Here is a 14,906-nt window from a genome sequence, read left to right on the forward strand (position 1 = left end):
ATTAACGTGACCTCTGCCCTTTAATCCTGTCTATAGGCCAGATCATTGCCCCCTTTATGGACATTCACATTGTTCCATTTATTTATTTAGTTTATTTTTTTTGCCACTACAAGCAATACTGTATGAAACATGTACTAAAATAGAAACAACCACATGCTGTGTGGGGCAATTGTTTGCAGCAACTCAAACCAACTGTGGAAAGATTTTTGAGAAAACAAAGGAAATGTGACTATGGACTGCACTATTATATGATACTAAGGAATTAGTGTTAATTGTATTAGGCACCGTGGTTCTGTTTTGTTTTTGTTTTCTTAGAGCCTTTATCAGCTAGAGATGTATATTGAATTATCTGCAGGTAAAATGATATAATGTTTGGAATAGGTTATAAAGAACTCCAAGAAAAGGAAATGAGTAGAGGAGAAGAAAGTAAATCTCATTTGTGTGGAGCCCTTTCCTAAGGGGTAGGCAGTGGTACCTGGTCCTCTGTGTCACCACAGCCCTCCAACGGTCATTATCCATGCTTATCAGATTGATCTGTGATTATTTTACAATTATTTCTATCTTTCCCCTTCAGCAGACATTGAGTCCCAAAGAACCAGAGATAAATCACCCTCGAGTCCCCAGCACCAGGTACAGGGCTTGGACATACGGAGGCACTCAGTCAACGTTGGTTGAATGAATGAATGAAGACTGACTTCAAAAAGTGGGTACCGCAGAATCCTTTACTGATGTATGATTTAATGTATCAGCCTTGGCCAATCACCCTGCTCTCTTGCTTCCCTCTGCAGTATTTACAGACCACACAGATCCCCACCCTGAGACATGAAACCCAGCTTTCAAATGGCTATGACCATGCACGCTTTTGTATTTTTTAACCCTTGACTTTTTTTTTTTTTTTTAATTAAAGGAATTACCTATTCCTTTACTGGTCTTATAAGACCAGTAAAATAAGACCCAGTCTTACCTTACTGTAAGACCCGGTCTTATATAACATAAGACCGGGTCTTATATTAATTTTTGCTCCAAAAGATGCATTAGAGCTGATGGTTCGGCTAGGTCTTATTTTCGGGGAAACACGGTATTGGCCTCTTCATTCACTACATCTACCAAAGTACCAGGTCCTACTAATTCTATCACTAAATCTCTCTCACATCTGCCACTTCCCCCAACCCCCATGCCAGGGACGCCATTCAGAACTCCCTCTTCTGAACACCCAATAGCCTCCAAATCACAGTAATCACTGACATTTACTGAGAGCTTTCTCTGTATCAGAAACACTGTTCTGGGTACAGTACATCCATTAAGTCACCTCGTCCACTGTCACTTCCATCTCCGGATGAGGAAACAGGGAGGTTAAGTAACTTGCCCGAGGTTGAGAGTCAAACCAGGCAGTTGGGTTCCAAAGCCCACGTTCGCTCGGCTCCACTACTCTGCTTTGAGTCCCTCTCTATCTCCAGCCCTCCTTCCACACTCAGCTCAAAGTGATCTTTGTAAGAGTCACATTTTCTCCTGCCACTGCCCTGGCTCTCCAGCCCACCCATCCCCTCAGCCTGTTCCTCAGACACCCACCCCTGCTGGTCACCCGGGGCCCTGCTTCTAGCCCCAGCTCCTCCCTCTAGTCTCCCTGACTCCCCATCCTGCAGAGCTCAGCTCAGACAGCCTGAGCTGGTGACACCACTCCCAGCATCGCCCCCCACCCACTCTCGGAACCTTGGCAAGCTTCTACTGCATTCTGTACTTAGCACCTTCACGTTGTGTGGTATCTGTTTCTCCTTCCCTCTAGTAGTTCTCAGCCGAGGGGCAATTTTGCCCCCAGAGGACACTCAGCAATGTCTGGAGACATTTGTGGTTGTCACATCTGGGCATAGTGCTACCGGCGCCTAGTGGGTCGAGGCCTGGGACGCTGCTAACCGTCCGACAATGCACAGGCCAGTCCCCACAGCGAAGAATTATCCAGCCTGAAAGACCAACACTGCCAAGGGCAAGAAACTGCTCTAGACACAGGTTTGCTTTTTGTTAATCATCTTCCTAACTAATTCTCAGCCGGCACAGAGCAGATACCGAAAAACACTTTTTCTGAAATGAACTGAATTCCACAAGGATGTGCAATCACACCCATGGCTGACAGGAGGGCCAGTGAGGGTGCCGGCAGTGGGTGCAGGGGGACCCCACGAGAGTATACCAGTCAGCACAGCTTCCTCTCTCTTCTGCGTCTCCATGCTGAGCTCCCTGCTCTGACAGGTTGCTGGAGCTGAGCAGTACCAAGCTCTGGTTTGTTACCTTAACACTGACCTCTGGGTATGAACTTGGAGAACTCAGAGCAGGCATAGCGGCGCTTCCATCCCTGTGTGGTGTCATTAATGACAATGCTTGAACATTGAGGGGGCTGCTCTGATCTGCTGAGCAACTGTTACTTTGGACTAGGTTTCTAAATGTCACCGACACCAGCTGCGCGTGCTGCGGACACAGCTACAACAGGCTAGCCAAGAAAGAGAAACCCTGGGAAGAGAAAGACAGAGGCTCCAAACCACCAGTCAGTTGGAATAATCTCCCTCACAAGCTAACAGTGGGTCTTAGACATGGATGGACGAGCCCCAGAAAGGATCCCCTTGCTAAGGAACTGCTCAGGAGGCCCTGACTGCAGCCCACCTGGGAGCTGTGTGAGTCCAGGACTTTGTGCCAGGAGCTGAGGGGAAAGTCCCTCTGCTTGGGGGCCTCAGAAGGAAGCTGGCGCCCCCAGTCACATGGATGTGAGTGCACAGGAGGTGCTGGCCCATCTGAGGAAGCAGAGTATGGACGTGGGGCAACCGTTCAGGGCACAGGTGGAGGACAGTGGAACAAAGAAGGCATTAACCCAGCAATCAGTCATCGAGCATCTACACTGCCAGGCTCAGCACAAGGCTCTGTGGAACCTGCAGGCATGGGAGAAAGAAATTCCCACCTGAGCCAAGTGAAATGGTGGCATTTATGCCTCCGTCACTTCTCAGCTGCAGACAAGGAACCTGAGCTTGGCCCTCAGTGGTCACGGAGTGGGGGAGGGGGGTTTCCAGGGGCCTAGGACAGCTCTTGGTGACAACAGAAGGATGAGGGGCTTTGGTAACGATACATGACATCGGTGTGTTTGGTAATGATACATGGCATCGGGGTAATATGATGAGAGTGTCCCTGGGTCAAAAGCGACCAGAGATTCACTGGGTGAGGCAAAGGCAAACAGTCCTTTACCGAGAGGCTTCTCCATGGTCTGAGGCGAGCTATTGAGTGTCGTGAATCTCGGCGTAGAGCATGTCTCAAACTTATCACCGTAACAGTTGGTTTGGGGGACAGGAAAATCCTGTGGGATCGGTGCTACTCGGCACGTACTTTGGAAAATACTGCTCCATAGGATGGCAGGTGCATGCAGCCCAGGGAGGGTCAGAAAGAAAGAGCCATGATGACACCAGTGGAGGCTGCCGAGCCCTAGGTGACAGGGGACTGGAAACCCCCTCAGACTAGGCCCGTCTGCGACTAAGCCTTCTTCCCTGGCCCTGCTTGAGCGGGACTAAAGCTGGACCACTGTTGCCGCTTGTGGGGTGCAGAGCAAGACAGCGAGGGCAGGACCTCAGGCAAACGACCGTAAGGAGATTAAGTAGCCACAGTGGGACACATGAGGAAATGTGCCTTAGCAATGGGGCTGAAGAAGCAAAGCAGCAGCCCCGCCCTATGGAGAAGGGAGGGTGCCAGGGCCAATTCTGCAACGAGAAGGGGGCCTCGCATGACACCAAAAGGCAGAATTTGGTAAATGGAGGAGGGGAGGGCTGGAATGGAGACCTTCGAATGAAGATCTGGAAATGGAGCTACGTAGGTGGAGTGGGAATGCTCAAGTGTCTGAATGTGCTACTAAGCTCTACAGAAGCTTCTCGGGCAGGAGTCTGTCTGGCTCACCAGGTCGCCTGCTTCACTGCTCTGAGAGCCTGGAGTGGGGCAAGGTGCCAGGCTGGGGTGCGGGGGCTTCTCGTGGTTTCTGTGACCAGAGCTGAGCTGGAGGGACAGATGGGCGCCACAGCGTGGGAGGCTGAGCACTTTGGACCTGAAGCAATGACAGGTATTCAGCAAGGCAGTAACATGATCAGATGCCTGTATGTACCTAATCCTTCCTGAAACTTGAGGGCATAAATAAATAAGACACAACCAAAAAAACCACTCCAGCTCCCGTGTGAATGAGCAATCAGAAAGGTGAGAGCTTTGAGACCGAGACTAGCCGGGAAATGTTGCTTTAAGCCAGCATAGAAACAGCGAGAGCTTGAACAAACAAGGCCACAGGGAAGGAGGAAGCCCGCTCAGATCCCAAGGCCACTTGAACAGGGGTCAAGGCGAGGGAAGAGCCTCAGGTGCCTCCCAGGCATTTCCTGGAGTGTCATTCACAAGACAGGAAATACAGGAGGGCAGACCACCTGTTTGGAGGAAAAGACGAACCCAGATTTGGACTAAGAAAATGGGATGTGGCTGTCAGACAGACATTCACAGGGAGAAGGCCCGTCAGTCTGGGTTTGGAGGTCTGGGGAAGGTCTGAGCTAACGGCACAGTCACCCCTGCCAGTCATGGTCTTACCAAGTGATTGAAAGCAAAGGTGCCAAGTCCTCTTGTCACCAGGTCAGTTCAGGTATGTGACAAACATAGGTGTGTGAAGTGTAGCCAGGTGCGCAACTCCCCCTGCCCCAATATACAGAGCACTGGGCCCAGAAAAGCTGCCTCCAATGGGGTGGCCTCCATGCAGGCCAAGGGCTGGCACCTTGCCAAGACTTAAGACGCCACATAAGGGGGACTTCCAGGGCGGAAGATGCTGACCTTCAAGCTAGAGCTCTGGTCCCCACAACAGGAAGCTTCAGGAAGAATCCTCCTGAGCAGAACAGTGGCACAGTAGGTTTCCGGAACAACTGCACGAGGCCATCCTGGAAAAGGGCGCCCTCAGTCCCTGCTGGTCTTACTGCTAACAAAGATGGGTGACCTTGGAAGTCCAGGTCTTCTATGATACGCATAAAGTCTTTAAGGTATTTAATGCTATCACACCTGGAAGCATTTTAACTTGTATTTCCCATAAGGTGTACTCGGAGTTGTTGAAGAAAGGGAGGATTAACTCCCAAATGGGCCATTTTTCCAAATAGGGATGTGTTTAAATGGAAACTCCCCAGCCAATGAACCCATAAACCCAGTGGTGCCACTCAGGTGGATTCACCCAGGGGGCTAAGCTCAAATTTCCATCTTCAGACTGTTTCATACTTGCCCAGTGATAAGAAGAGAAAGACAGAACAAGACGTTTTCAAATGCTATTTGCTGCATACAAAGATGTATGGTACATCACAAGAAACAGCAAAAAAATTAAAAAGTCACCAAAACATCTGCTAGAGGAATGGTTAAATATACCATACTGTTCTCCAATTAAAACTCTAGAGATAAGGAAAATATAAACATGCTAAAAGGATATGGAAGACTCTTAAAAATGTACTGCTAAGTGACAGTTGCAGAACACTTTGTGTAATAAAAACTGATATATATATAATTTGTAAAGTGATAGAAGGATGCACTCGAAACAGTCGATAGCAGTACAGGAAGGAAGGTGAGATGGGGTAAGCGTGAAGGAGAAAAGAGGTTTGTGTTTTGCTCTACTACTAAATTGTTATATATTTTCCAGTGAACATATTATTCATGTATTACTTGTGTAATCTTAGAAAACAAAAAACTCTACCTCTTGTGCCCTGAGGAGGAAGCTTCTCTTACGCCTTGTCACTAGATTCCTGGTATTATAACAGCAGATTTATCTCGGATCCTAGCTGATCTGGTAAGGACTATGGAATAACAAACCTGAGATTAGGGTGGTGACAGGCAGTCAAACTGGAAGAGCCCATCTGGGAGAGTTCTCTTCTCAAAAAAATTAATCCTCTCATTATCAATCCTGGGAGCACCTGGATTTGACTGCCAGCTCCAATAATGAGAGATTTTTGGACATGGACTAGGTAGTATGGAAACACCTTTCTTCCCAGTCATGGTGTTTCCTCTACGTGCCTCCATCAGCGTAACATTTACCCCCACCCCTCAATCCGGGCAATGAGCCTGCTCACAGAGCACAGGTCAGTCCTGCTCCTGGTGGCGGTGGTGGTGGTGATGGTGGCAAGAGGTTTGGCGAGAGCTGTCCATGATGCACTGGGTTCAAAAGTAGGAAACCATCAGTGTCTGGATGTACCTAAATTCTATACATAAACCTCTGAAGGACTTAAAAAAGAATGTTCATGTGCTGGAGATGTATGTCTCTCTTATAGATGACAAATCGTCTGCTTAAGAATGTTTCATTATTCAGACCACCTAGCAACCATTATCCAGACCACTGGACATCTATCTGGAAGATTATCGTCCTGAGCCAATCCATGGGTTAAGATCGCAGGACAGACTTTTCCCAAACGTGTGGTTTTTACTAGTAAAATTCTCGACTTTTTTTTCTCCTTTGGAACACTCTGGATATTTCCCAGTTGTGTTTTCAATTTGCAAATCTTAAGACACTTGAATAAAGCTTTGCCATTTTTAACTAAAAAAAAAAAAAAAAAAAAAAAGGAAACCCACCTGCCTACAAATAAAACCCATATTCTCCAATACAGTGGAACCTCGGTTTTCGAACATAATCCGTTCCAGAAGTCCGCTCGAGTTCTGAAACGTTCGAAAACCGAGACACGGTTTCCCCATAGAAAGTAATGCAAAATAGATTAATCCGTTCCAGACCTTTAAAATCAATCCCTAAAACTGCAAATTTAGCATGAATTTTACTACCTAGTTATACCATAAGTCCGTAAAATTTACGGCGTTTGTAAACCGAAATGTTCGTCAACAGAGATGTTCGAAAACCGAGGTACCACTGTATAAGCTTTGTCAGTATCAACTGGGATATTTTCAGCTACTTTGCCCTTTATTTGTTTGTCCTATTTTTCGATTGGTGTAGAACTCAGTGGGAAAGAAGGGTGCTACTTACTGAGCCCCATCAAACTTTCAACAGTGAATGAGGTTGTGGAAGGCCAGATTTTTAAAGGTCAGACTTAAAAGGCAATATCAAAGTACCACACTTCATACGTAGATACTAGCGGGTCTCTGATGGGCCGAGCCAAGCCTCTTTTCAAGGTCAACAGAACACCCAAGGAGATGGTGATCAAGACCACACTAAAAAGGAGGCTGGCCTGTGCCTGCTTATTTACTCTGAAATCGATGATCTTCTGTTTGGACCTAGAGGAGAATTTATGCCCTTAAAAAAAAAAAAGCAATCTTCTCCTTCCAAACCCTACATGTTATCAGTTCAGTCACTAGCTAGCCCATCTAAACTGTATCCTAACTTCCTCTTCATACATGATAAGTCTGATATCATGCATTGACTTTAGCCATGCCTAATCAACTGCAATATATTTTATACTTTTACAATGACCCCATATCTGCTTTTTATCATCGTGTAGAAAAATCTCCTAGGAGCAATAAAAGATTATTTGCAGCTTTATTGCCTATTCCTAAGGCAATGACTCAGTAAAAAGGAAATGGTTATGAGCTTAGGTAAACAGAGCTCATCTTCTCTCCCCTGGTTTCTAAGGCTTAGAATCTGAACCTTAATGGCACCGTACCAGGGAAGGATGGCAGGACTAGTTTCCTGACAAATGATGGGAACTTCTAATGGCATAAAGTTTCAGATGCGTAATGCCCCGTCCCTCTTATAACAGGACATCAGTTTTAAATAAGCTGGATGCATCACTCCACCAACAGAAATGGAAATATAGGCATTGTTGGACATGCAAGATGGGACAGGATTTTGTAACATACACCTGGAATACATTAAATATTTGCTGATTTTAATAAATAAATGGGAGGGAGGGAAGAAAGCAGTGGTCTTACTACACATAGATTCTACTATGCTCATCACTGCTAAAAAGCCATCCTTTTGGATAAACACACTCTGCTATTCAACTGACAGCTAACTGTAAAGTGCACTTAGCCCCTCATTCTGGAGTGCCCACAAGGAGGTTACCTTTCTGAAATCCGGATGTCTCTGTGTGCTTTATTGACAATTTAAAAATGGCCAATTCTCTAAGATTTTTGCATGCTAAAAGCACTGTGGCCAAAGCAGCACAGACTCTGCAGCATCCAACATCCCATCCACGTGCCCACACAACCAACAGCTCTGCAGTGCTTCTGTGTGCACCTCAACCGAGCATGTGGCCAAAGACATTTGCTCTTCACCATCATACTATGGCCTTTCTATGAAGATGCACAAGAGAAAGCACCCTCAGGTCTTAGCACCAGAATAACCACGGGAAGCAGTTGTCTGACCTCCTAGTCTTCTTTAAAAAACGTGTTTAAGCTTGTTTTTAAAATTATGATAGCAATACATCACTGGGAAAAAGTTCACTGTCTAAAGGGCACAGAGGGAACCTCAGTGACATTGAAAAGGTCTATTTTACGGATGTGTGGTGGACTCGTGAGCGTTTACTGTTGTGCTTTCTAGATTGCATGTGCAGCACAAATACATAGATGCAGCAAATAAGACATAATAAACATTATATAATCATTCTCTCTTCCTCTGTAAGTAAAGCATGTAACTGCTCACGTGTCCCTTTTTGCAGAAGCTGCTGGAAAGCTCAGAGTCAAATCTGTGCCTGCCTCTTCCGGCACACAGCAACTTATGACATGTATTTTGGTACTAGCCTTAGCCCCGGCTTTTACGTTTATGATTCCTACCCTTATTTTCCTCTAACCACAATTTATTTTTTTCACCAGTGTTACTGAGATGTTGACATATAACACGGTGTAAGTTCCAGCTGTACAGTGTCATTTGATACAAGTATGCATTGTGACATGATGACCACAATAAGGTTAGTCAACATATCCATCACCTCACCTAGTTACTTTCTATTTTTTTTTGCAGTGAGAATACTTAAGATCTACTTCCTAGCAACTTTCAACAATACAGTATTGTTAACTGTATTCACCATGCTGTACATTAGATCCCCAGAACTTATTCATCTTATAACCAGAAGTTTGTACCCTTTGACCAGCATCTCCCCCTTTCTCCCATCCCAGGCCCCTGGAAACCACCAATATACTTTCTGTTCCTACGAGTTCTAACCACGATTTCTTTATTTTTCTTTATTTTTTCATTTCTCATATTTGTGTTTTCTCTTCTTGTCATAATAAGCTGCTTCAAACCTACCTGAGAATGAGGTAGGGTATAAATATTTCTTTTTAAGACTAAAAAAGGCCTCTGTTTATGTAGACCCTGATATTAATGCCAAACCCTTAAGAGGCCTGGCTCTGACCCCTGGGGGTCCCTCAGATCCTCTGGCTCCACCCACTCAGACTCTGGACCAGACAGCAGGTTGGTGTGAGCTCCTGGACATGGGCTCCCGAATTGTGAAAACTTCCCTGAGAGACACTGGTGTACCCACGGCCCTGGTGGAGGACCCCACTGAACACCACGTGCCTCCAGAGGAACTGTCCTAAGGACACATCACCTGTGTAGTATTTTGGCCTGGGATGCAAACCTGAATCTAATCATGAAGAAACCGCAAACATAAAAGAAGAGGTGTTCTATTTTCAAAAGAGGGGAGGGACCATATTCTCCTAAATTGTCAAGGTCATGAAAGTCAAAAAGAGACTGGGGGAACGTTCAAGAGTAAAGGAGCTTAAAGAGTCATGACAACTAGATGCAATACGTGACCTCATACTTCCAGGGTCAGAGAGAATGCTATAATGGCTCAATTCACAAAACTGGCAAACGCACAGAGTAGGTAAGAATATTGTTATCAATATTAAATTTACTGAAGTTGATAACATATGGTTATGTAAGACAATATTCCTGTTAGGAAACACACTCTGCACTGAAGGATTTAGAAATAAAGGGCCATAGTAGATTAATTTGTCCTCAAATAGTTCAGAAAACAGACTCGTGTGTGTGTGCGTGTGTGTAAAAAGTAAACAAATGGGTAAACTGCCAAGGTTGATGAATGTGGGTAAACGGTATACAAATGTCCTTTGTGCTATTTTTACAACTTTTCTGTGTGTGCAATTTTTCCAAGTAAAAAGTTAAAAAAGAAAGCCTCTGTCTCAGACCATACAACTTCCAATATGGCAGTTATTTTAAAAAGAAAATAGTTTCATTCGTTTCCTACTGATTTGCTCACTGGCACTGACCCTTGGCACCTCATCAAGCAGAACTCACCTCTCTCCACCACCCCCGCGAGGCCGCCCCTCACCCACCACCCCCGGAAAGCCATCTTCCAGCAGCTCTTCAAAAACAGCTTTCTTCTCCTTCTGGGAATTTATAGTTCTCCAAAGCCAGCTGAAATGCAGACGCCTGAATGCTATTTTCTCCTGCTCTTTCATTTTTTTTAGTTACATTATTTTACGCTGAGGTAGGGGGCAGACCATGGGCACAGAGCCTCACCGTCCCGGGCCTCGTGAAGTCCACGCTGTGCGCCAGGCTCTGCCGCATCTGGTTACTGAAGAGGCGGACACAGACACTCTGCAGGTACTCGGGGGTGATCTGCAAAGAGGACATGAGGACGGGGTAAAAGGCACGAATCTCCCCCAGAGACAGCTGAGGCCCCGGGAAATGATGAGCGCCCTCCGTCAGGTATGGAGATGAAACTGACTTTTACGGAGGTGCTCTCGGGCGTTAAAGCATTGAGCCTGAAAGAAAAAAACTGCTAACACGCTACAGGTATGATCACGGGACGTCACACCTTAAATTATGTAATTCCACTTGATGTACTCCCACTGTCACGTAAAATAAACTGGTCTTAAATCTTTTTTTTTTTCTTTTTGGTGTTGTTAATTCAAGAAATAGTCACTGGGTGGCCACAATGTAGCACAAAGAATGCTGGGCTTAAAATCTGAAGAAGATCTGGGCTCGAGTCATAGGCTCGAGAAAACCAATGGCTCTGCCTCTTGCTTTCCTGACCTGCTGAGTGAAACGAATAACGTCCACGTCTCTGGGTCATGGTGAGCAGGTAAACGAGATCATGGATGTGCTCAGCATGTGAAAGGTGGCTTGGGAAATGCTTACTGAATGAGTGACGGAGACATCTTCATAAATTATCAAGTGCTTGATAACAAGAGGTTGGATTATTATTCCCATCAATGTGACTGTATTATGGCGCTTTTCTTTGGCATTTCTCATACCTCTCATTAGCTACTATAATTTGGGATGGATATACAACATCTAAGGTAGTAATCTGAAATTTTTTTCTTGTCATGTTTTGATAAAAATAATACATGGACATTTAAAATGTACACATGCCAATCCCACTCTTCTCCCACAACCAATCCCTGGAGGTAACTATTATTAACAATTTTGCACCCCTCCAGACTGTTTTCTGTGTCTGATTGTTAAAGGGGAACCTCCTTTTCCTCAGCCTCATGATTCCATGTGGTGAACTTCCTTATGCGAATGCAACTGGCCCCTCTCTCTGCCTCTCACTCACTGGTCCCCTGTATGTATAAGAATGCTCATTGTAACATTTTCTGTAATAGCAAACAAACAATCTAAATACTCGTCATCAGAGAGCTGACCACTTATGGTTCACCCTTACAATGGAATAGTGTACAAGCATCAAAAAGAATGGGGAAGGTGTGGTTACGTGGAAAGATCTCCAAAATATATGGAAAGCAAAATAACAAGTTTCAGAAGAGTAATGGGTCACAGGATCCCAAGTATGTACACACACACACACACACACACACACTCGCTTATGCACAGAAATGTTCCAAAATAACACACAAGAAAACATTAATCTTGAATATCAATGAGGAGGTGAGACTAAGGAATTGAGTGTGGGAGGGGGCTGTCCCCCACCCCGTATCTCTCTCCGTGTTGATACTTGAGGGCCTTTCAATCCCCACCTGCTGGTCTGTGGGCCTCTGCTTTCACACGCCAGCAAAAAGAGCTCATGTGCCCATCTTTGGTCAGTGTGCCACACCTGGCGTCACGTCAACCCTGGCTGTAAGAGGCACATTAGATGATGGCAGATATTTTTCAATAGGAGAGAAGGCAAAAGGATAAATATATGCTTTTCTTTTTATTTATTCCTATACTGTTCGAATGTTCTAACTATGAGCATGTCTTTTTTGGGGGTCAGCAGTGGCTATAAAAGCTGTTTTTGTTTTGTTTCTGGTACTTTTCTGTATTAAAGTCAATACACATGTTATTTTTAAAACTAAAAACAAACAGCTAACTTTAAAAGCCAATGTTGAAGACATATATTTTAAAAGATCCTCACTAACTGCAGGATAATGCACAAATCCCTACACTTGGTCTACAAGTCTCCCCATGACCTTCATCGATCCACCTCTCCAGCGCCATCTTCCAACATGGGGCCACTGCCCCCACTTTGACCATTCCAGCCTCTCCAAGCAACTTCCTGTAGTTCTGAGAATGTTTGCGAGCTGTGCTTTCCTCAAGGACAAAGAGGTTTCGGTGCAGGACATTAAAGCATACTAAAAGCTACTGTAGTAAAAAAAACAATGCATTGCTAGCTTAAGCATAGTCAGATCAATGGGGAAAAAAATGCAATCCCATTATATGACCAAAGTAGCCCTTCAAATGAGTGAAAAAAGAGGTAAATAGTTCTGGCTCAAATGGTTATCTTTTTTTTTGGGGGGGGGGGCGGGTAGTAGATTTCCTCCTAACATCATCTATCAAAAAAAAATTCCATATGGATTAAAGTGTTAAAGGTAAAATTAAAACAATTAAAAGCAAACAACCAATAGAGGAAAAGTAAGATGACTGTTTTGGCTCCTTCAATGGGAAAAGCTGTTTTAATAACACTATGGAAAGGCAGAATGAGTAAAGGGAAAGATTAATAGATTTGACTACATAATAATGTAAACTTTACTAAATTAAGAAACATCAAATTAAAAAGCCAGCAACAAACAGGAAACATATTTACAGAAGATGAAGTGAATGGCCCATGTCTAAATGCCACGTCCTAAGCTGACTTCTTGACCCCCCCAAAGCTCCACCTAAGGCCTTCCCTGTCTCAGCTCATGGCAATGCCATCTTTCCAGTGGTGTAGGCCAGAGACTTGGAGTCATCCTTGACTCCTGTCTGTCTGTCCGTCTGTCTCTCCCCAGGTCCAGTCCAGCAGGAAACACTGTTGGTGCAACCTCATAACACCCAGGTGACCATTCCTCCTGCCTCACCTGCTGCCACCACCAGGCCTCGCTTCCAGGACTGCCAGATCCTGCCCACTGTCGCCCTAAGTTTCCCTAAGCCCCGCTGTAAACTAGTCTGCAACAATGACCAGGTGGTCCTTTCACACACAGCATGCCAAACCAGGCCACTCCACTGTTTGCTCCCCAGTTTACGGGTAGTGAAGGCCCAAATCCTTACCATGACTCCCCGCCACCCCACCCCATGACCTGCCATGTCCCGCTCTCCCTCTCCACTCTCCCTCTCTCTGCCTCACTCGCTGCACTCTAGCCATACCAGGTCCTCACATCACTGCTCAAACACACGAGGCACACTCCCATGTTTGGCCCGTTGCACTGGCTGTTCCTTTGGCCTAGAGTTCTGCGAGAATCTCAGAGAACTAACTGCATAATTAATTCCCACACTTCCTCCAAGTGTTTACTCACACGTCCACTATCAATGACTATTTAAAATTGCCCCCTGCAATTTTATACACATATCCCCACAAACTCTGATCCCCTTTACTCCGCCTCACTTTTTTTCTTGTAACACTTGTCTTTTCTTACCCTCTACATAATGTACCTATCTACTATGTTTATGTTTACTATTTATAATCTCTCTCCCCTACTGGGATGTACCCTACAAGGGGCAGGAATTTTTGTTTCACTGCCTGATGCCTCATGTATCCCAAATGCCTAGGACAGAGCCTAGCACATAGTAAGCATTCAACAAATCTTTGTCAAATGAATGAAAACCAGCATATAAAAAATGTTCAGTTTCATGTGTAATCAATGTAGTGTATATTCAAATCTTTAGATACTATTGCTCACTGATCAAATGTGCAAAATACAAAAATTTTAATAATACCCAAAACTGGCAAGGGTATAAGAAAACGAACTCTCAGTGGAATCAGATTAGCATAATCTTCCTATAGGACCTGAGCATAGATTTCAAACTAGAAAACCAACTTTAAAACTCTTGGGGGAAGCCCAGTGGCTCAGGTGGTTGGAGCGCCATGCTCCTAACACCTACACCGAGGTCACCGGTTCAATTCCCACATGTGCCAGTGAGCTGCGCCCTCTACAGCTAAGATTGTGAACAACAGCTCTCCCTGGAGCTGGGCTGGAGCAGCCAGAGGTTGGCATGAGATGCCGTGGGCTGCCAGGAGCAGCCGGTGGCCAGCATGAGTGGCCGGCAACCATCATGGGCTACCGTATGCTGCCATGAGTGGCCCGCAGCCAGCGAGAGCTGCCGTGAACTGCTGTGAGTCGCCGACCAACAACCAGTGACAGACTGCCTCAGCCGGGGGCTGTGCAAGGCTCATACTACCAGCACAGGCCAGGGAGCTGTGTCCTACATAACTAGACTGAGAAACAACGGCTTGAACCAGAGTGGGGGGCAGGGGGAGGTGGAAGAAGGGGGAAAAAATATGTTACACAGGCTCATCTCCAAGGATATCTCCCACCACCGTGTTTCCTCAAAAAGAAGACCTAGCCAGACCATCAGCGCTAATGCGTCTTTTGGAACAAAAAGTAATATAAGACCCGGTTTCATTTTAATATAAGATGGGGTCTTATATAATATAATAATATTGTAATACCGGGTCTTACATCAATTTTTGCTCCAAAAGATGCATTAGAGCTGATGGTCCAGCTATATATACTGGGAAACACAGTATATATATAACTTATGAAAGTGAAGCCTGCGAACAGCCTAA

At 45.2% G+C, this 14,906-nt stretch overlaps 1 protein-coding gene across 2 annotated transcripts in view; it reads right to left on the reverse strand.

Moving 5' to 3' along the window:
- The window catches only part of ARMC9 (armadillo repeat containing 9), a 129,348-nt gene that overhangs the window by 90,858 nt on the left and 23,584 nt on the right, over window positions 1-14,906 (reverse strand). For both annotated transcript variants that reach the window (XM_033112450.1, XM_033112449.1), the window contains exon 9: window positions 10,445-10,543. In XM_033112450.1, coding sequence (XP_032968341.1) covers window positions 10,445-10,543 — 99 coding nt within the window. The remainder of the gene's footprint in view (window positions 1-10,444; window positions 10,544-14,906) is intronic.

This window comes from Rhinolophus ferrumequinum, chromosome 8 (genome assembly GCF_004115265.2).
Source record: "Rhinolophus ferrumequinum isolate MPI-CBG mRhiFer1 chromosome 8, mRhiFer1_v1.p, whole genome shotgun sequence".
In the NCBI taxonomy this organism is placed as follows: Eukaryota; Metazoa; Chordata; class Mammalia; order Chiroptera; family Rhinolophidae; genus Rhinolophus; species Rhinolophus ferrumequinum.